At 45.6% G+C, this 15,891-nt stretch overlaps 1 protein-coding gene across 1 annotated transcript in view; it reads right to left on the bottom strand.

Annotated features, from left to right (window-relative positions):
• Positions 1 to 2,783, bottom strand: part of LAMC1 (laminin subunit gamma 1) — a 69,495-nt gene extending 66,712 nt beyond the window's left edge. Inside the window, exon 1 of the mRNA XM_074833093.1 lies at positions 2,271 to 2,783. Within this exon, the coding sequence (XP_074689194.1) occupies positions 2,271 to 2,664 (394 nt within the window). The 5' untranslated portion in view covers positions 2,665 to 2,783. The remainder of the gene's footprint in view (positions 1 to 2,270) is intronic.
• Positions 2,784 to 15,891: the final 13,108 nt, after the last annotated feature.

Below are 15,891 nucleotides of genomic sequence, written 5' to 3'. Positions count from 1 at the left end.
CCGATCCTGAACAGGTGCGAAGCAGCACCACCCATTCAGGATACCAGTGCTTTTAAAAATAAAGGCGACCGCAGCATCAAACAAGGACGTGGGTTTGAGCACACAGCCTAATCCTCGAAGATCATGCAGAACTAACCGCATAAAAGGCCTTTGTGTCCCAGAATGCGTTGACGTCCTACTGAGTACGCAAACACTTGTCAAGCTCTTTGCCTCTTCTCTTACTGATGTCAAGAATTAAGTGACCCGCAGACCATGGTGTGCCATGGGGAACGGCCTGCGGGCACACACAATCCAAACGCGGCACCCAACAGCTCACGCAAACAAAGACGGTTTGAAGACTTCACAAAAGTAGAGCAGAGCAATGCTGCCGAGGAGTTTGGGGCATCTGAGACTAAAATGGCACTCTGCGGTACTCGACGGTTCTTCAACCTGCAGTGAACTCGGCGACGCATACAAAGCCGTACAGGAGCATATGCTGCTGGCACAGCACGTGCACGGATAGCTTAATGCTTTGCTATTAGTCTTCTTAAAATGAATCCCCACCACCGTGCCTGTAACAAGCTTCCGATTCTTAAAAGGCTTTACGCTACAAATACCCTACCCAAAAACCTAACTGGAAAAAAAACGAACAAACAAACAAACAAAAAAAACTCCAATATCTGAAAGTCAGCCAGGCAGCTTCTGCTTAAAAGTTGTACTCTAGCCTAAAAATATGCCAGAGCAAATTCACAAAGCTGCAAGAGCCTGTGAACAAACCTGAAACCCAAGTGATTGACAACGATCACACTGCAATGCTACAGTATTTTAAAGATGCAGTTGTTTTCAAAGAAACATGCACATTTCTTCAAAGCCCAGGACAAAGCACGCTGTTTGCTCCTGCACGTTGGTAAAACATCAGTTTTCAAAGAACACCCGTGTACATACAAGTGCACAGAGTCAAGGACAGCAGCAATACAGACGTGCCTATAAACTAAGTTTTACCTTGATAATGAAGAGTGATGATGGTTTCTATTTAAAAAGTAGAGATCAAATCTTAGCTTGCCGTTTGTTCCGTGGGTCCCGAATAAAAAAATTCCCAATGTATTAAAAACATAAAAAATAAGATAAAGAGGCCTTAGTAACCATCTCCCCTTATCCAAACAATTACATACACTTACACGGTATATTTATTTTGAAATGCCTAACACAAAGAAACACTTTAGGGCAGTGAGACGCTCCCGGCTGCTGGGGCAGACGGACACGGTCAGGAGGTGAGCACTGGGACAGGACTCGGCATCATCCTCTCCATCTCACCAACGCGGGTGGGAGCTTTCACACAACCTGCTCTCAGGTCATGAAACCCAAGATCCAGCTCCGCCACCCAACGTAACTTTTCCCCTGAATTACACCAAAAAACGAGACGCATTACTGATGCTAAAGCTTAAGGTTCAACAGCAGGTCTTGAATGGAAACCATGAATGGTTATGCTGTTGAATAGAAACCGCAAGTGGCTACACTGAGGCTTTTTTTAATTTGTACTTTATTTAATGCCATGAGGATATAAGCTGTGGTTTTAACGTTCTGTCGGCTGGCCTGTCTTCCCCTTCTAAACAATCACCCCTCCTCCATGTCACAACAGCTTCAATAACAGAATGAACTGAGGACAAGAAAAGCTTGTCCACAAACCAAAGCGAGGGCTGAAATACTGGATCCCAAAGGAATCTCTGGGAACACCAGAATTAATCAGAAACTTCGCCCTCTCCTTTCTTCAACTCGATGTCACAGGTTCTGCAGCAAGGCTGACTGCTCTCGGACAAACCCCGTATCGAAGGGGTCCCAGCCGAGGAGGACGCAGAGCCCCTGTGCCCTCGCACACGCACAGACACACACGCCTGTGTTCCTGCGGAGCTTCACCCTTTTCAAACCCACCTCTCCCACCCGAACCCATCGCCTGGAAGACTCCGGGGCCCGATCCCGCCGTGCCCCACGCCCCCGCCAACTCTTCCTCGCCTCACGAATCGGCGGCGCAAAGCCCTCACAAGATTTTTGCATTGCCCCCCGCGCAGAGGGCCAAAAAAAAAAAAAATCAACTTTCTAAAGCACCGCGAGGATCCTTCGGAGACCGCACCGGCAGCCCAGGGGCGAGGAGCTCCCGCCCTGCCGCTCAGGACCGACCCCCGGGGGGGGGAGCCGCCCCCCCCTCAGCGCTCACACCCTGTGTGCCCGGGGCGCAGCGAGCGCGGGTTCGCACGGCCGAGGGGAGGGGAGGGGAGGCGGGGGGCGGCCCTTACCCAGGTGCAGGGTGAGGTTGACGGCGGTGGGGTGCTGCACGCCGGCCAGCATGGTGCGGCTCTGCCACCAGGTGGCATCGGCCGGGCTGTTGTAGTCGGTGAGGAAGGCGGCGCCGTGGCGCAGGTGGGGCTGGGCGGCGTCGCAGAGGTGGCAGGACTGGGTGACGCCGGTGACGCCGGTCTGCACGCAGTACTCCTCGGCCGGCGCCCCGCACGTGTGGGTGGCCAGCACCGTGGCGTTGAAGGCGGCGTTGACGAACTCGGGCATGCAGCGCTGCGGCCGGCCGCTCCGCTCCTCCCGGCATTCGTCCATGGCGCCGCCGCACCGCGCCGGCAGCCACAGCCACAGCACCGCCAGACACAGCGCCCGGCGCTGCCCGCCGCCGCCCGCCATGGCGCTCGGGCCGTGCGGCGGAGGGGCTGGCCGAGCGGCGCGGGCCGGCGGAGGGGAGGGGAAGGGGGGGGGGGCTCGCTCGCTGCCTGCCTGCTCCTGCCGCCGCCGCTCCGCGCCTGGCCGCGGGCTGGGCTGGGCTGGGACGGGCCCGGCCCGGGCGGGGCTGCGGGCGCGGGGCAGGCCGGGAGCGGAGTCCCGCCGGGAGAGCGGGCGCGGGAGCCTCCCCCTCCCCCCGGAATGCGCCGGCTTAAAGGGGCGATGGCGGCGGTGGGGCCCGCCTCACCAGCAACGCCCGTTTCCCGCCTCCCTCCCCGCCGCGGGCGGCTCGGCTGCCGGTAGCCCCACGGCGGGGGCGACGGGCTGCGGCAGGGCTGCCGGGGCGAGCGGGGCCGGCGGGGCTCCCTCACGGCAGCCGTGGCGTTGTCTGACGCAGGCGGGAATGCCCCCTCACCCCCCCTCCCCCATGGCGCTGGGCCCGGGCACCGCCTCTGCCCCGTCAGAACCCAGCAGAAGCCACACGTTTCTTTCTTTTAAAGGCTTTTCATAGGGGGGAAAAAAAAAAAAAAAAAATTTCTCGAGAAATGCGGGAAAACGGATTGTGCTTTGCCAGCTGGACCCTTCTGAACCCTATCAGCCTTGCGCTGCTTGAAGGCGCAGGCCTGAAAGCGGCTCTGAGGGGGACCCGTGTCCCACCTCAGCTTTAATTTTAATGAACTTCTAGCTATTTTCATATCTAAATCCAGATCTCTGCGCTGCTTAGAGGCGTAGACTCTGTCAGACACGGCCCAAGGCTGGGTTATGATTTTTTAGCTATCGCCATAAGATCTCTCTCTGACTTTTCATGTTGCGGAACTGCATAAAGATTAGTTGTGTAAAATCCAGGATTCATGTAAAGCCCAAACAGCTTTTATAGGAGAAAGTGCCTCCAGAAGCCTGCGCAGGAAACGGGAAGCTACTCATCGAGATAGAAATTGATAAGAGAGTCAAGGAAAGGCTTTGTAAACTTGGTGCTGGTTATACTCTTGAGAAAGCCTGAATGCAGCCTACGGCTGAAAAAGCAGAAAAAATGCAGTATGTTCTGGGAAAAAGATGCACTTTCTTGTTTGAAGGTAAACACACCTACCCCATAGAAGCCAACCCTTCGCTTCGTGCATTAAGAGCCTGCGTCAGACTATTCACAAGGTCTGCACAGCACATACTCATAAGCAAATTTTCCTGCGGCTGGTAGATTTTATTATTACATTTGGCGCAGTGATTCCTCCTTTTGCCTCCCCAACAGAGTATTAACCTCGCCATGATGAGGTGGGCTCTGTGCCGAGAGTCCCCCGGACAGCCCTAGCACCAGCAGAAGGGACGCGGGTGCGTTACAGAGTCACAGCTGCATCGCTATTGTTCACACATCTCCAGTGGAAAGTTGGATTTCCGCCGCTTCCCCCCCCTTTTCCTCAGTTTCTGAAAACAAGCTGGCTGCTGTGAAAGTGATCCTGAGCCGGTGCTGTCAAGGCAGAAGCTCTGGAAATGGCGCAGTGGTGGAGCCGCTCGGGTTCGGTAGCAGCCTGGCTGATGCCGGCCCTTGGGAGTGGACACGGCAGGGCAGGCAACAAGGAACAAGGGAGCAGGGAGCCACATGGAGCAGATCGTCGGGAGGGAGGGAAGGATTAGGAGAGAGGTGAGGGGGCAAGGACTCTGAGCAGGATCAGAGAGTAGTGCCACAAATCCCACTCAGTGGAGCAACGGGGTCGTCTGTCCATGTGTGGGCGGTTCCCATGGGTAATGGAAAAAATTCAGCTTAATGCAAAATTCTTGTGTTTAAAGATACTCAGTTTTAGTACCGAAAAACAGTAATTTGTCTGTGTTTTTTAATAATTTCCCAACATTTTCAAGTACATATATAGGACCATCTTCAACAGTTTATGTGAAGCCCTTCTGTCATTTCCAGGTTACTGATTCTAATAAATCCTGAGAAGGAGTTATCTGCTGATATTTGCCATCAAAATCCACTCCAGACTCCTAACTGCAATTTCATCTTTGACATACATATTTAAAGTGCTAGGACAGATCGAGTGATGCCGTCGCATTTCATTCAGTAAACTGCACTCATCTAACTAAAAGAATTAAATCTCCTATCCCTATAAATACATGACCTGTGCTTTCCTTTTAATCTCTTTTCTGCTGAAATACTCCCATCAAAGCACTGCAGCATATTCCCCATAAACCCATTTCCTTTCCGACACAGAAAAACACATCCTCATGTAAAACAACTGCATCTTAAAAGCACAGAACCCGGATAACTTCTCTAACTTTGCAATGCTTATAGGGGTGAATAATAGTAGAAATACGTTGGTCCATAAATTCTTACGACTGGAAACTCCCACAAAGCAGAGTGAGTCATCCTGTGCGGCAGGAGTGGCCTGAAAGGAAGGAAGGACTGTTTGATAGACAGGACGGGCACAACAACGAAACTTTCAGTTAACCATCTGTAAAATAAGAATAATATTTGTGGATAAGGTTTGTGACTGCTAGGCTTAGAAAGCGTGGGCATAATGAAACAATGGTGAAAAAATGCCATTTCAAAAGCAGGTGCAAGTCTTCAAGCACTCCCTGCCCCAAATTGCGCTAATCACGATAATACCAAGTCTCAAGAAAATTTGCTTGCTATTTAATAAAGAGGTGGTCAGGGAAGAACTTAAATTTATAAAGTTAGCTGTAAAAATCGACACGTTATTACTTCACTTCTTTTTTGAAGTGTGCCAATCAGGTAAAATGAATGAGAACAAGTGGGGAGAGAGTAAGAACAAAGAGAAGAAATGCAGAAAAGGAAAAGCAACATTAAAACCTGAGAGGAAACAGCCTTTATAAAAGCAACTCTTACAGGAAATTCTGTCAGCTTTCAGAAGGCCAGAACTCCCGAGGCTGGCAGTCTTGCTCTTCAGATAGACCTCTTTTAGAAAAAAATAGAAAAAGAAAAGCAGTATTTTCTTTCCTTTTGATCAAAAAACAACTTGCAACTACGTGGTGCGTGCCCACAAGCAATTTGAAATAACAAATTAAGAGCACAGTCAGCCTCTGACTTTCTACAGCAGCTCCAATCAAACGCTAACACACCTATGCACTGTTTGACACATCTGGGGTTTACGAGGTCGAGAATGTTTTTAGTAAGCGTCACGGGACAGCGAACACTTTAATTTTCAGTCTTTCCTTACTGATTTAGCATCAGCATTTGTTCATGGACAAAATTTGAGTGCGTGTGCTAAGGAAAACCGCTCAGAAGTTTCAGACTGTGATAGCGGAGCTTGGTCGCTCCGTGGGTGTCAATTATTAAAACAGGTTGGTAAAAGTAACCCCCACAGGGAAAAACAACCGCATTTGCTAATAAAAGTAAATAGATAGCTTGAGGGTCCCCAAATGAAAACTGCTGTACAACCAAACTTTTCATTACCAGTACACATATGTCAGTTTACGCTAAAAAATGAAGGACAGAAAAGCCCCGTGCTTGCCATCAGCCTTGCAGAGTTATCAGCCACCGGAGGAGCAACCTTATGAAATGTCACTTGTCACAGTCTGGCTGGTTTGGGCAACCTAAGAAGAAGTTTCCAGCAGTTTTCTGCCTTGCCCTTGTTCACTCAGGGGCTTCCCGTGGGCCCCACCGCTTTTCTCAGTGGCCGCAATCAAAACAACGGTCATCTCAGCAGACATCCAGTCCCCAGCCACCAAATAACAAAAAACTCTTAAAAGAAAGCAAGCGAGTCAGCAGATTCGCCAAAGAGCCGGTGCAAAAGAGTCAAAATTCAGAAAGGCTGAGTGACAAAATTCAGATGCTTTTGCAGGTGAATGCGAAAAGAAAGCCCACTGCAGTCTCCAGGAGTGCGTTGGGGAACACAGGAAAAAAAACCTGCTCTAAACCGTTTCTTTTTATGAAGATAAAAGCCAAGCTTTAGGCTTACTTGTTTTTCTATCTTGGTTGAAAACTTTGTTTTACCAAGATGGATTAAATATTTTGACTTAATCTCGGCTGGGATAATCTCTGTGATTGCACTGAAGCATATAAACTCCTGCTAATTTAACGGACTGCTCCATCACATCTTTCTAGTGCTCAAAGTGAAATGCAAGGTGGGGTTTCAATTCCCTTCTTACCAGCTGGGCACTGCTGCAGTCTCAGCATCTACAACAATGATGACAAAGCTTGATTCCTCTAGGCAATGGCCTACAGGCATGTCTAAAATCGGAGAGAAAAGCTGTGCAGTTAAATCGTCTCACATTTTATTTCAACAGGGATGGCAGAAACTGCAGATGGGGGAACAAGGTTAAGGAACGAATGATCCCTTTCCACATGCAGTGCAACAAATGCACTTTAGGACTAATGCTACAAATGCATGAGGAATGCACTTCTGTATTAAAATATGGTTTAAAGCCATCCTGTTTAGAGAAGTTCTTCCGCAATCAAGGATAGGTGTGCAGAGAATGTGAATTAGTTTGGTAAATGTCTGGGCTACCCACCATCAGTAAAAGTACAGAATAAATCAGAGAACCGTACTCGTTACTAAATATTCATACCTATCATGATTTTATGGAAGCAGAGAGTTATTGAGGTCTTAGAAACAGAACTGAAAAAGACAGCTGCTAGCCATGAGAGCAGAAGGTGTTTCTTAAAAAAGTTTATTTAAGTTTGACTTCCTTAGTTGCTCTTTTGCGGATTATCCTAAATAATCCTGTACAGCAACTATGGGTAAGTGACTAAAAAAGTATCTCTAAACTGTTCATGAGAGGTAGTCTGCTTCTTACGAGTTTCTGCAAACCCAGCAGAAATGAAAGACCTAAGATGATTATTTTATCTCTTTTCTGAAGTGGGTCTGGGATGTATGCTCATTTTCTCTCCTTAGTACTGTAATGTTGGGAAGAAATGTGATAAACCAAAAACAAGATATAAAAGGACTGTGCAGCTTTTCATCTTCCTTGTGGATTCAAACACAGCCCATCCTTGTAACCAAAACCCATCTTGGTTAATGGACATCTGGTGATGTGTATGAAATGAATTCGGAATCTCTGATTCCTAGCAGATAAGATTTTTATCTTTTATCTTTACTCCCTCTTTTTGTTCTGCGGTGTAGTCCTGTGCTGAATTTCAGCAACCAGATCTTGCAGCCTACGTTAGACCATGCTGTGGGACTGTAAAATATATAATCCCATAAAAAAATCACCATGTATTGTTTCAAATTCTGATGCCCATGTTGTGACATTTTGCTGGATTTGTTCAATCTTCTTTTAATTTTGCTGGAATTCTGTTATTGAACAATTCACTGTAGATGTAGGTGTGAGATTTTTTCCATAATTTCTTCCATCCATTGGCCCTGTTGGAGTAGTTTTAAACCAGCATGAAGCCTGTGTGTTATTTTCAATTACTGTAATGGCAGAATTGTATGTTTGATTCTGCACTTGAATCCATCTGACTGAGTGCACAGAGCACCACATATCTTTGGATAAAGTTTGGTTTTCAATTACAAAGTGTGGTCTAACATCAGAAGGCCTTGAGCCAGCCCTAACCATACTTCCTTCCCCTCTCCAAGAGCTCCACTCGCCTGCCCAATGCCACCACAAACAGCTGCCTCCGCAGAGCCCACCGATGAGGGCACTGGGAAAGGGACATGCATGGGTGGGTGCATTCAGCCTTGAAACATCCAGTGGGCTTTTTGGAGATGAGACGTTCCTCAGCACTTCTCCTCTTCCCTTCTAGCACTCCCATCCTCAATCAGTACACCAGCAGTGCACTGCGCAGATGTAAGTGTGCCAGAAGAATTCATTAAATTTATTTCTGCATGGTATTACATCTATAGCATAGAGACACTAAATTCACCAAGAATAGTCGCAGGCTCAGTGCCACCTTCATCCTTGCACTACAGGGTCCACCAATGGATGCTCTGCCACCAAAAAATTCCAGCAATATTTAGGTTTCCAACGTGCTGATGAAGTTCTCTCTGTAAAGAGCAGGACTTGTTTACCCAGATCCATTTGGATAATGTCTGAGTCCTGTTCTTCACCGACTTGCATAGCTATGCAAATCCTTCCCATGCATGAGCTGGGGCTGTTTACACTAACTGTAAAACATTCCCAGTAGAACTATCTTCCAAGCCTGATAAAATGCCATCCAGGAAAGTACTGCGTGTGTTGGGGTGGTCACGGGTATCTCATCATGAAGGGTGTTGTGACCACAGTGAGGTTGTTTAACAAATATTCTTCCTGACCTTCCAGCAGAATTCCCAGGATTGTTTTCAACAGAAATTTGGATAACTTCTTTTGTCCAGTGCCAACAGGGCTGAAATTTTCTTCCCAGTTAGTCCTTAACTATTGTTTATGGTCACAACGTCTCTTTTTCATAGCACAGTCTGCCAATCAGTCTTGCCATGATCATTATTTTATTGTTTTATTAATAAATTGTGTTGCTGTTTTATCATTTGTAAAACCCTTCTTTTCTTCATACAAGATGTCTATCATCGAGAGCAACCTTAATTCAAGTGTATCCCTCATTATAAGAGCTCACCTTTGTAAGATTGATGTTCTTTAAGCATAATTTTCATGAACTTTCCTTTTCTTTTCAAAAACAAAAAAGCACAGTCTCTAAGAATCTCCATCTTCTTTTAGATCTTTCTTTTTTCCTGTAAAAACCTGTAATGCTTTGTTTGCTGTATGCTTTTAACCTAAGGCCTTTCTCAGCCATTGGACTCATGCTTTAAGACTTGCAGAAAAATTGATGTGTAACTGGGGAGATGTAGTGCAGGTGGCATTTTCGTATGGTCATACATAAAAGAGGGAACTAATGATTTCCTTCTGCTCTACGGTTTGATTGCTGTAGATTGCTAGCCCTGTTTTAGCCATTTCTAGCCATAACAACCCAAACTAGACAGGTTAGATGCAGAAAATAACTGGAAAGAAATCAAAAGGGATACTGGCTTGCCTCACCAAGCAGTGGGGAGGGTTGTTTAAATAACTGTGGAAAAAAGTCCTAGCAGACTTGAATCCGCTTGGACCGCTTCAAGAAGGAAACCTCATCACAGGAAATACATAATTCCCAATCATCCAAGGTCAGATCAAACATCTAATGGAGGGGACATTCAAGAAAACATTCGTCAGGTTGGACGGGGCTCTGAGCAACCCGATCTAGTTGAAGATGTCCCTGTTTATTGCAGGGGTATTGGACTAGGTGGCCTTTAAAGGTCCCTTCCAACCCAAACCATTCTATGATTCTGTGACAGTTGATTGAGAAGTCTTTCGGATGACAGATTTTTGATGAGCAGAGCTCATGTTTCTCCTGCTAAACAAATAGTTCATCCTGACAGGCAAGCTGCAGTTTGATTTGCTGTTATGCTGGAAGAGTTAAACCTGGATGCCCAGTGGGAGGATGGCAACACTACCATGTAATTTTGGGATCTGGAGATTCACTCATCTCCCCCAGCTGCTTGCTCCTCCCCCTAAAGCTCCTCACCAACTTGTCTCTGCTCCCTCATGGAACTGAGTTGAGGTGGAGCTGCTTCCCCATCGCATGACTTGGAGCATACAGTGAGTAATGAGGAGCCACGAGGGGTCTGACCTACAGAGCTGCCTTTGGGATACATACCCACGCCTGTTCCTGGCATCTGTCAGCGTGCCCCATCTCTAGCCGTGGCACGCCCCAGCCACTACGTTTTCCCCTGCATTGCCTGTCTCTCTGTTGATGGTCAGGCGATGACCAGTTGAGAGGACAGAAGAGACATTCTCTGTACTCAAAGCCCCCCTGCCACCAAAGACTAAATAGACAAAAGAAGCAATTCAGGGAAAATCTGTTCAGCCCCTGTAGCCAAGAAGAAAAAAAAAGAAAAGTCCTTGGAATGAACAGAATCTTCTGAAAATATAGCTATTAAACTCTACAAAGTCTCTGCAAAGCTACAAAACATACATGAACTACAGTTTTCATAGGTTTGTAACTCAGCCATCTTCAGGTAGATGTTTGCAAGAACACTAAAAGCTTATTTTTGACATCAAGACCATTCCCCTATCAAACATCAATCCCTTGATCTACCATTCAGAAAGAAGAGAGTGCCACCATGAAATACATACTGTGGCTTTGATATAAATTGCACACTGTAGTATTCCCTAACGTTTTTGTTTGATCCAAATCACTCTTAGCTGCAAATGAACATAAAAACTCAACAACCATAAGGATGATGAGACATGAACCACATGCAATTTCAGTGGGGGAAAAAAAAAAAGGTCAGTTTTGCAAAATTTCAAACAGCAGGAAAGTCAAGGTTGAAAACACTGCATGTTTGACAATGCTACCAACTTTCTTTACAGTAAAATAAAGAATGCTAATTTTGTTTTAGCAGAAAAGAGGGCTGTAAGAGTCGGTCAGAAGATCAGCATTGTCTCAACATTGTCATCAGGGACATGGACAGTGAGGTACCCGACAACGGCCTGTTTGGAGCGCAGCTGCCGACCCCTGGAATGGAATGTGGTGCAAAGGCTCCTGAATGCAGAACTGTGTGGCACAGCCAGTGCTGTGCTGTTCTCCTGAGTACTGAACCGTGTGGTGCAGGCAGTGCAGTGCTGTTCTTTGGTGCCTGAGCCGTGCAGTACAAAGAGTGTTGTGCTATTGTTCGGTACCTGGGCCTAGCCAGAGCAGTTAGTGGTAATTGCATAGCCATTGTCAAAAAGATGGATCGTGACTGTTGCCATAACACCGATGAAGAAATCATGAACCTCAGATGAACTTTGCTTCATTATAATACCAAAACACACCTCCTGGTTGAAGGTTACCCGCCTCTGAGACTGACCACACCTCGGACACTCCCCCCCGCGCACGCGCGATGGCCTTGCTCGAGAGGGGTGGAGATATGATAATTTAATTCTGAGAAGGGCGGAGACCCCTGAGGCAGAGGTGGAGCAAGGTGTGTTACTAAGCATAAAAGATTACTTCTGGACAACGAAAATTGGAAGCTTCCCCACCAAGGACCACGACGATCGACGACGCAGCATCAGCTGGACCCGGGACCGTTAGGACGTCGTGAGATCAGCGGTGGTAGCTATAACCTCTCTCCCTCTTCTCTCTAAAACTTAACTTTACTTTTCTCCTTTCTTTCACCCATCTCTAACTATCGCGTGCCTCTTCACAGGCAACCCAATAAAGTTTCAATGTTTGATTACTGTTATCCCCTTTGGTGTTGGTCACCTTAATTTTGCACTTTCGAGATCGTAGCAAACGAATCATCACGAGTCCACCGAGTGGACCGTGACAAGGGCATGCTCTAGCTGACTTTTTTCATGTCCCCTACCAGAACACTGAAACACCGTATCCTCATTCCTTCCTGACTGTAAAAACATCTAATACCCATCCATTAACACATTGCTCTGCCCGCTAAGTGCTCTTGGGCAAATCAAATCAAACTTGTCATCCTCCATGGTCTGTCACATCTATTGAGACCAAACTTTTCCAGGATGGCTCTACCTCCATTTGAGTAGTAGTAGCCAGAAAATGGACCATCTCAGTGGGATAACACAGTACCATTACTGACTTAATACTACTTTAAGTTTCATCTTTTTCTTTCGCTGACTCTGGACTGTCAGGATTTATGACTTCTCTCTTAGCACAATTGCTAAACCTTCTGTTGGTGGAAATAAATAAATAGTGGGTAGGTAAATGTCTAGTCAGCTTCTGAAGAGCACCTGCAACTCCTGCTGCAAAGAGCTGGGAGAAATGCCAGCGCTCTGATATCCTATCCTTCCTTCCCTTTCCCTTGAGTCAACAAAAGATTCTCCAAAGACGCAGAAGGCTGGGACTTGTGGGAAAGAGGATACAGTCTGCGAAGGCTAGAGGTTGTGGCCAGTGCAGTGTCTACCCTACCAAGTCCTCAGCTAAAGAAGAGGGAAAGTCACAGTTTCTTGGGAGCGTTAAGTCTTATGATCTTGCAGTCATAAGAGGGACTGGGAAGAATATAAATGTGCAAGACCGTTCCCTGGTTGTTCTGTCATCCATAGGTATCACTGGACTGGAAGATACCTTAATTTTGCAGGGACTGTAAAATTAATCCTGAGCCATAAGTCAGAGTGTTGGAACCTCATTCATTGGGAGCAACTGAATTCCCATTTCCTTCTGTGTCCATCATTTTTTGAATAAGAGAATTTATCCTCCTAGTTTGAGGCGTGCAAAATGCTGTGTAAACACACTGTTACTTACGGATTATCAAAGCAAAGGAAAAATTAAGATTGTTAGGGAAGAAAATGACATTTTAAAACTCATCTGTGGATACCATAAACAATGGAAAAATGTCTAAAACGCCTTATAAATAGACTGTTTCCTGCTAAATGCCTCCTTTTTTTTGCTGTTTGAAGGACCAGTAACAAGCTTCCTAAGGAGGAGATTTGAAAATGCATTAAAATATGAACTCATTAGGCAGGAAAACCCATAGTTTTCATAGCTGCAAGATGCATTTTGCTTGCTGGGAACCTCATCATACTACCCACACTTTCATCCCTGACACCCAGTTCATGGAAATATCAGAAAGACAAAGTCAAGTGTTCAGAAAAATGCAGTGATTGTGGAGGGAGGGGAAATTCTAAGACCTGTATCCTGTTCTTGTATTTGTCAGATCTTTAAAGAATAGGACATCTGTAGTCTCATCGACTGTTATTAATTTCTGCCATTTTGGAGCTCAGGAAAACTATTACATCAGGAATTTAATTACATTAAAAGCATTTATCTGAGTAGATCAACTGCAACATTTATCTGACAGTTCATTTTTGATACATTACCTCCAGCTATAAGCATGTTATTTTAAAATCATATGAAGAAGTTAAAATCAAGATTTAGCATGCTGATTTATTAAACAGTGAATTGGAATTGCTTGCGATGGGGCAAACTTACAGTAAGCACCAGGAGAGGGCACAGGGCACAGGCTACATCTTTATGTGATGGTAATGTCAATCCCTCCTGCTTCTGTTTTCTTGCAAAGACTCAGATGCCTGTCGGTGAAAGGCTGTTGTATTTTAATTAACGCTGAAATGACATTAGAGATTTAGATACCAGAGCATGCTTCTCAAAAGTTATTTCTTATATGATTTTAAATCACAGAATGCTCTTGAAAATAGCACCTCATTGTGACTGTCTGGTGTTTTTTTAACCTAGAACGTAGTTTTTGTTGGTTTGCTCCTTGGCTTGAGTCATTCTCAAAACACATTTCACACCTCCCCATCAGCCACTGGCTTGTGGCAACCAAGTTTTTGCCACCCGAACTGTTTATCTTCAAAGGTTAAAAAAATAAAATGGGTCCAGAGCATAAATATTTTTATATAGTAATGCATTCCTAGCACACCATTTTCGTCAATTCTTCAGTGCAGCTCCCAAAGCTCTAAATTTTATCTGGAATTTTATACATGTTTGTTCACTCCCACATTCTCCTGTACTTAAAACGAAGACATGTCCCTAGATCTGTACATGAGTAGGGAAGGCTGCCTTACTGAATGTTATTGATTTATCAGACACCACCAGATACCATTTTAATGAATTTTATACCCTTGTTTGAGGGTTTTACAAACCCACAGACAAATTCAGCCTCTTTCATTTTGTGGAACCACCCATGTTTCTTCTTACATAAAGTTGGTTGCATAATGGGCGAATTGGATTTAATGAGTTTTGCCAGATGGGTATCCCTCAGGGGTACTCCCCTCCAATTCATTTATTCAAATATAAATGTAATTTCTCACACTATACCTGAAAGCGAGGTAAACTTCCAGATAATCAGAGTTCTTTTCAGCTCACCTTCATTTGGGAAAATATTTCAAGTTGTTTTCTTTGGTTTTTTGGCCCACCTTGTGTTTATGTCTTCCAGCCATTCCTTGCCCTCCCTGGATGTGAGGCTGTAAGTCCCAAAGGAGCCAAGCTTCAGGAGACTCTCCTGGTTGGTTAACCTATAGAAGAAGCCAGGCTTGAAAGCTTTTACTAGTATTCACCTCATCTCCAGCTCAGCTGTGGACAAGTACAGATGCCCACAGTTTTACCAAATTCCATCTCTCAGGACAAGAGGCAGTAACAACTATTCACTCACTGGAAGCCACATGGCCAGGTCCCTGTTTAGCAACATCTGGCTTTCCAAACAGAGAAAAAAGAATGCATAATGCTGCCGAAACAGATGGCACATAACTTCATTAGTCCCCTGAAGTGTCCAACAGACAGTTAGCATTTTTCTCATACTGAACGCAAGTACTCATGGTCACGTTCCCTTCCAGGTCGCAGTTGCGACAGCAGATGTTCTCCCAGTGTGTTACTCTCCTCGCATCCTGTGGTCAGGATTGCCAATTTATTCAGGTTCCAGAGTATAAACAGGAGTTAGCTCAATGAAGCAATTGTTCACCCCACTACAAGTTACATGAGATAATTTTGCAGGCTTCTCTTGGATTCCTGCTTCGGGGGAGCTAAAATGTGAAGGGGTGAGGAGCAGACCTGGTGGCACAAAGCAAGAGGTGCTTGCAGGTGCTCTTGGTAAGGATGCCTCCTGCTGTCCTGCATGGCTGGAAGGGCACTGGAAAAAAGATTTCATGCTCACTGTTAGGTCATTAACATGCCATTAATTTTTTTTGCTATATGTTTGGGCCATTTAGGGACTTGACAATCCTAGTTCTCTATAAACTGATTTGTGTGATCAACAACAGGCAAGATCAATGTTCTTTGGTAGATAAGATACATACAGGTTTATCCTGAGACATTACAAAACAATTGTAGTAGGGTTGTAATAGAAAGAAAAAATTTGATGAAAAGTGTTGATAACAGCTGATATTGTCTAGCTGAATATCTTGAGTAATGAAAACACGGTATGTGTTGGAGAATATGGCAACTTAGAAAAGGGAAAAAGAGATGAGCTGACAGATGGGCTGTGCTGAAGACAGTGCCGTGCTTACCACCCTTGTGCTGTCTGGAACTGGACAGGAGGATTTCCAGTCTTCACAACAAGGACAGATAGACGGTTGTCTGTTTTGTTGTTGTCCCAGCCGGAACCATAATCCTCTCTCAAACCATGGTGCTATGTAGTGCCATCAAGTCTTTTCCAAGCATGCTGTGGTTTCCGTAGCTGTACACCATAACCTCCTGCATTTTTCACATTTCCTGGAGCTTGTGGAGTTGGAATTCCCCAGCAAATGACTACTTTGAAGATAGGTTACCAGGGATGGCACAGAACAAGCACCCTTGTTGGGTATGTGCAGTCC

Source organism: Strix aluco, chromosome 8 (genome assembly GCF_031877795.1).
Source record: "Strix aluco isolate bStrAlu1 chromosome 8, bStrAlu1.hap1, whole genome shotgun sequence".
NCBI lineage: Eukaryota > Metazoa > Chordata > Aves > Strigiformes > Strigidae > Strix > Strix aluco.
Note: the sequence above shows the minus strand (reverse complement) of the source record. Positions and strands in the feature narration are given on the sequence as shown.